Below are 6,347 nucleotides of genomic sequence, written 5' to 3' on the forward strand. Positions count from 1 at the left end.
AAACCATCTACACGCAGCATTATGGCCAGGAGGAATAGTGGTGTTTTGTGGGCAAACAGGGAGGGTGCCAAGAGGCTCATCCAGATGTTACAAGTTGTTTATATTCCAGATCAAACTGCATGCAGGCTGTCCATTTTTTAAAGATTTATTATGTCTTGTCATAACCTCTGTTGACTGGAGGAAATGTCAGTCCTGGGGAAAACCAATCAGTTGTCCAAAGCGTTCAAAAGAAAGGATGGGATAATGCCTCATTCTCCCCATCTCTGCGACATCAGGCGTTGAATCTGGGGACTGAAAATGTCCAGCACAGCTGATGGCTGAAGTACAGCTCAGAATGAAGGACCTATGTCCTCATATGGTCAGACAGCACACAGCCAGCTCCCCCTGCAGTGCTCCTCCAGCAACCAGCCCCCACACCATCATACTAAAGAGCCAGCTAGCTTGAGAGGTTTCTACACAAAAATTGGAGGAGACATCCATAAACCACAGTATGGCAATCACTTTATTTGGACCAGCCGGAGTGTCATAAAGTCAAATCCCAAGCTTGGAAGGGACCTTGCGGGTCATCTAGTCCATCCCCCTGCTACAGCACCGATAGATGGTAACCTCTCCAGCTAGGCGCAAGGAATCGCTCAACACCTCCAGAACTGCTCATCAGGCTGGATTTTAAATGAAACAAGGGAGAGGATTTTGATATTTGCAATTTGCAACTGTCATGGGATGCAGATCTGAATGGCTTGTGCAGCTTAGCCTCTGCCAAGGCCTCCTGGGACATAGAAGATATAATGACTGTTCTCCCACTGGCTTAAAAATATAAAATAAAATTGGTTGCATCGCTGGCACTGAGCAGGGCACATAGGTCCCCTTGTGAGGCACAGGGTGATTGGAAACAGCCACAGTGATCTTTGTAGAAGATATATTTGGTTTATGTATGTTTTGGGATAAGACTGAAGTCTCCTCTCTCCCCTTTCCTCACTTCATGGAACTTAGGAAGCTGCATGCTAGCAGGGTCAGAGTATTTGTCTGCCTCACCACATCTACTCTGACTAGATGAGGCTCTCCATCACCTGCAACCCAGTCTTTTTTAAGATACCAGAGATTGAATATTGAACCTTTTTTGAACAAAGTGGGAGCTCTGCCACTGAGCTATAGCCCTTCCCAGAACTGTAAGCAAACTAGCATTATTTCATACAAAGTCACAATGATTTTTATCAGTAGCAACATAACCCCCAAACCCAAATGAACATACCTGTAAAAAATAAATCAGAGCTGTAGGCTACAGTCCCTGATTTGGGGTGTCTGTGGTTGCAGACCCAAGTCCTGTAGAAAGCTCACCTGAAGACACCATGCTTTCAAGCAGGTACTAGCTGCCACCTTTCCATACCCTTATGAAATCACATGTGTAGGATGCCCCATCCAAGGGTTCAGGGTTCATAATGATTCAAGGCCAACACACACATATACAGAAAAGGCACAGTAGAAATTTACCAGTTCTGGCCCAGCCAGACCCTGTCAAAAGATAAACCACATGAAATCATTTTGTAAGATTGCTCAAGCTTAGGTATAACAAGGAGATGGAGCCCTGAACTTGTGGAGCTCTCTGTGTTACACTGATGATCGAGTAGAGAGAATACCATCATCTGATTCTAAGGGGATGTCACAAGACATGGGGAGAAGGTGGTTTCTTTGGTACATTGAATTGAAGCTGTTTAGAACTTTAAAAATCCTTCATCCACCTGGAGGAGACTCCCATCTTGGAGGGAAAACCTTTGCCGATCCTCACATGAATTGCAGGCAGTAGAATACAGGAATTTCACCCTACGTGAACTCGGCAAAGCTCTGCTGATTCTGATGCTGCTCCAGCAGCTGGAAACCCAGGTGCATGGGGGACACTGAAGCAATCTGTCCTCTTGGGTCCCCCCGAGTCAGACCCACTGAAATGCTGTGAGATGGATCCTGGCGGAGATTGGAAATGGTGCTGGATGCATGACCCTCCAAGGGAACCAGTGCACTGATTCAGCACAGGAGCGGGTATGCACTGTGGCTGAGATCCAGGAGGGCATGTACTGGGGTGTTGCATATGAACAGCAAGCAAGGAGGGAGGAGAGGAACTGTGATAGCTCTGAGTGGGGTAAGAACCAGGTGGTGGGTTTAGCCTGAAGAGAAGAGAGAGGCATCATTCCAGATAAAATAAATGACTTCATCACACAGCACATAGTTAAACAATGGCAACTTGCTCCTATAGAAAGAAGTAATGGCCAGCAAGATGGATTTAATAGACAACTTGATGGAGGAGAGGTCTATCAATATATATTAACCTTGATGGCTATGCTCTGCCTCTGCAGTTGGAAGCAGCAATGCTTTTGAATACCAGTTGCTGGAAACCCCAGGAGGGGAGAGGGCTCTAATGCTTGGGTACTGCTTGAGGGTTTCCCATTGGGGCATCTGGCTAGACTAGATAGGCCACTAGCCTGATCCAGCAGGGGTATTCATGTTTTTATGTTCTTATCTAAAGCCAATCGAGCACATGACTCCCTTACTGGGACTGGCATACTTACTTCCTGCTCTGAGAAGCCCTTCTCTCTGCTATAGACCCTGGAACATACTTCATTCCTGGTATTCTCTTCAGCAAACGGAAAGGGAACTTTTTATCCATACGGGAGACTGTTGATTCTGGGAGATCTGCACCGAAGCAGTAGCCGTAACCATCTGAGTTTGGCAAGTAGCTAAGGAAGAGCTAGAAAAAGAACCCAGGCTGTCTCCCTATGGTGCATTATTTTATAATCCTCTAGCTCAGCCTCCCCATAGGCACTCTTTCTGTTCTAAAATAAAGAGGCACTGACACTGTAGCCTTTTCTCATAATGAGAGTGCTCCAGATGTCCTGATTATTTGGGTTGGCCTTTTGTTTATTTATTTTTACATTTCTAACCTACTATTCCTCCAAAGAGCCCAAGGTGGTATACGTGGTTCTTCCTTGCTTTCCCTTTAATCCTTACAGTGACCCTGGGAGGTTGGACAGACTGAGAGACTGACTGGCCCAAGATCAGGAGCCAGATTCACAGCAGAGTCAGGAATTTAAATCCTGGTCTCTCCCAGGTCCTAGTTCACAATAACCAAATTCAATTTTGACCAGGAGAGGGTCCTAAAGGCCAGATAAAGAGGTTTGAAGGGCCCCATTCAGCATTTGCCCAAACTAGCTTACGGGAATCTATTCAAAAGGATACAGATGTCTCCAATTAAGAGGCCGCAGATATTCCCTAGGAGAGAGGAGCTTAGAATAAGCCAAGCCACGCAAATCAGGACCCACGGTACCAGTGTCACATGGATGTTGACTCCAAACAGCAGTGTCCTCCTCATCTGGGAGCGGGCAATGGATGCAGCCAGCATGGCAAAAGCCACAGGCACAAAGCCTTTGGCATCTGCCACTTCCCAGAGCCTGGAAAGGGCAGCCCAGAGCATCAGGTAGAGCAGAGCTAAGGAAACGGCAAAGGCCACAGTGAGGAAGCAGTGTCTCACAGTGCCCACAGTCTTCTCAAAGCTGCCAGCGAAGTACCAAATGATGATGGCGCCACATACCAAGGAGATCACATCCTCATATACACAGATGTAGGTCACCAGCCTATATACTGAGATGGGAGGAAAATGCCATGTTGGTAAAATATATCCTGTTCCTAAACAAGAAGCAACACAGTAATCTGACTTACACTGGGTAAGTCCATTGAGCTCAGTGTTGCCCACACTGACTGGCAGTGGTTCTCGAGGGTTTCAAATTGGCGGACGCTTGCAGCCCTATCTGGAGATGTTATTGGGGGCTGAACCTGGGACCTCTGCATGCACAGCAGGTGCTCTTCCTCTGAGCTTTTACTTAAAAGCAAAGGAAAGCTCCAGTCCACGTTATCCTAAACTAAGGGCTGGTTTAAAGAGGAACATAGGAAGCTGCCTTATGCTGACTATTGGTCCACCTAGCTCAATCTTGTGTAGCTCTCCAGGGTTTCAGACCATGCTCTCTTTTCCCCAGCCCTCAGTGGACATGGCTTGGCAACTGAACCTGAGACATGCAAAACAGATGTTCTAACCCCGTGGTTCCCAACGTGGGGCACACGCCCCACAGGGGGGGTAATTTGATTTCTAAGGGGAGCAATTCGATAACGAGTTAGTAACAGTGAATGGCCTTTTAGGCTTCCTCCATGTGAATAGAAGCATCAGGATTTGAGAGGTGCTTAGGTGGGGCATGGCCAAAAAAAATGTTGGGAAACACTGCTCTAACCACTGAGGTTCAGCCCTTAGCGTAGGAGTCCCCAGTTCCTCCTCCCTTGACTCAGGACCCCCGAAGACCCTACCCCCCATTTTGGCAATAATTCCCCCCCCCGTCGAAAAGAAAGGGGGGTCGGCGTCCCTCCGCCTCACCCTGCCCCTCCAGCACCGCCTCGGGGCGCAGCGAAAAGGCGGAAGAAAGGTCTCCCGGCAGGCCCCGCTCCGCGCCCCACCGCAGCAGGCTCGGCCCAGAGGCCAGGAAGGAGAGCAGCACCGTCAGAAAAGTCGCCACCGGCAGCCGCTCCATCCTCCTGTTTCCCTCAGAATCCAACTGCCGGGATCAGAAGTACTTCCGCCTTCCCCTGGTTTTGCTTCCGGGTCCTTCGTGGTTGCGTCCGTTGCCAAGGAACCTGCAGGCCGTCTCTCTCGCTGAGGGAGGAGGGCGAGGCGCCGTGGCGCCTGCTTCCGATAGGATGGCGCCTTTTACAGCCACGCCCACCGCCTCCGCAGGTCCTCGCGGAGGGAGACTCTCTCGCTCCCGGCTGTCTGACGTGATTGGTGGGAGGTGACGTCAATCCCTGTGGTAGTTAAAGGGGAGGGACGTGGCTGAGGTAGAGACGGGTTCCTTTGGGGCGTGGTTAAGGGAGAGGCGTGATCAGTGAAGGACAGCAGTTAAAGGAGAGGCGAGGCCACTGAGGGCGTGGCTGACCGGATTTGCTTCCCAAGGGGCATGGCTGAATGAGAGAAATTCATGGAGGCGTGGTTAAATGAGAGCCAATGTCCATGATGGGCGTGGCTACAGTAGAGGCGAACACTGAGATGTCACTTGCAACCCTATTATTTTCGGCATGTATTACATTTTGCCTTCTGCTTGGCTTACATCCATTTACTTTGTTAACAGTGTCAGCCTTTTTAACTCATAGAGGTGATTTAAATCGTCTCCATGTAGGTGGCCTTTGCAAGGACAAATATCCCAAGGAAGAGGCTCAACAATCACCACCCATTGCTCGGTGAGCAAAGGCAGTGACATACATTTCATTGCAGATCGTGGGCTAAGTTGTTCCTCCTATATTCGGGCAACCTTTTAAGTTACATCCAGGCAAGTTCAAAAGTTCACTTTTCTCCTCAGGTGTATTGGATGTGAAGAGACGGCCCCAATTTTCCAGAGGTGGAGCCCACTCTACTTCCCTCTTTGAATAATGTTGGGGGCATCTCTCAGTCTTCAGAAAGGCTGGCCTGATACCATAAATGAAATGCATAGAATCACAAAAAATGTGCCAGTTTAGAACTTATTTTATTGAGTTATGCAGTAAATGTAATTTGAAAAGATCAAGAACTATTTTCTTCAATAGTTCTTGCAGCAAGAGCTAAATACTGGAGATAAGAAAAATTGCCCATATTGAAAGGATATACCCTCCCAGTCCACCAACGTGCTATTTTGGCCAAATATATGCACTATTTAAGTATTAAAAGAAGGAAGGCAGTGTTCTCTTCTGCAGAAAATAGCCTCAGGCCTAACCCCTAAACATCTGTGTTGCCACCAGGGCCCCACAAAGGGTTGGAAGGTATTAGCTCAGTGATGGCCAATCTTGGCCTTCCAGCTGTTTTGGGACTAAAACTCCCATCATCCCTAGCTAACAGGACCAGTGGTCAGGGATGATGTAAATTGTAGTCCCAAAACAGTTGGATCAAACGTCCAGCTGCCAGGACCCTGCCCCTCTCCAGCGTGTGGGGAAATACGGATATCATAATGGTGTTATAAAAATCTATGTTGCAGCTGCATTTGGAATACTGTGCGCAGTTCTGGTTACAAAGGGTTTTGTAAAATTTGAAAAGGTTCAGAAAGAGCAAAAGAAGTCCATAGTCGGAGGCAGCAATGCTTCTGAAAATACCAGTTGCTGGGAGCCACGGGAGGGCTCCCATGCTCAGGTCCTGCTTGTGGGCTTCCCTTTGGGGCATCTGCTTGGCCACCATGATAATACGATGCTGAAACACTGTAAAATTAATGAATGTTAAAATGATGTTGGATTGAAAATAAGTGGCATTAGCAACAAAGTTAATAAGAATATGTAAAAATGGATTGATAATGGAT

At 47.9% G+C, this 6,347-nt stretch overlaps 1 protein-coding gene across 1 annotated transcript; it reads right to left on the reverse strand.

The window, feature by feature from the left end:
* Window positions 1-479: 479 nt before the first annotated feature.
* On the reverse strand, window positions 480-5,053 carry RHBDD2 (rhomboid domain containing 2). Its single transcript, XM_083587959.1, has 4 exons — window positions 4,409-5,053; window positions 3,226-3,627; window positions 2,559-2,709; window positions 480-2,156 (listed from the first exon to the last, which is right to left on the reverse strand). Exons 1-4 carry the CDS (start codon window positions 4,560-4,562, stop codon window positions 1,814-1,816), a joined length of 1,050 nt encoding a protein of 349 aa, XP_083444085.1. The 5' UTR covers window positions 4,563-5,053; the 3' UTR covers window positions 480-1,813.
* Between the last annotated feature and the right edge of the window lie 1,294 nt (window positions 5,054-6,347).

This window comes from Podarcis filfolensis (genome assembly GCF_964270895.1).
Source record: "Podarcis filfolensis genome assembly, chromosome: 15".
Lineage (NCBI taxonomy): Eukaryota > Metazoa > Chordata > Lepidosauria > Squamata > Lacertidae > Podarcis > Podarcis filfolensis.

Bases quoted from the DNA above. Each gene is read 5' to 3' on its own strand.
- RHBDD2 (XM_083587959.1), bottom strand. From the start codon at position 4,562: ATGGAGCGGCTGCCGGTGGCGACTTTTCTGACGGTGCTGCTCTCCTTC. The intron at 2,710-3,225 runs GTATCCTTTTGA...TGCCAAACTCAG, and splicing joins CCTCTTAATTGGAGACATCT to ATGGTTACGGCTACTGCTTC. The intron at 2,157-2,558 runs GTAAGTATGCCA...TCTTCTCTTCAG, and splicing joins AGGGCTTCTCAGAGCAGGAA to GCTAAACCCACCACCTGGTT.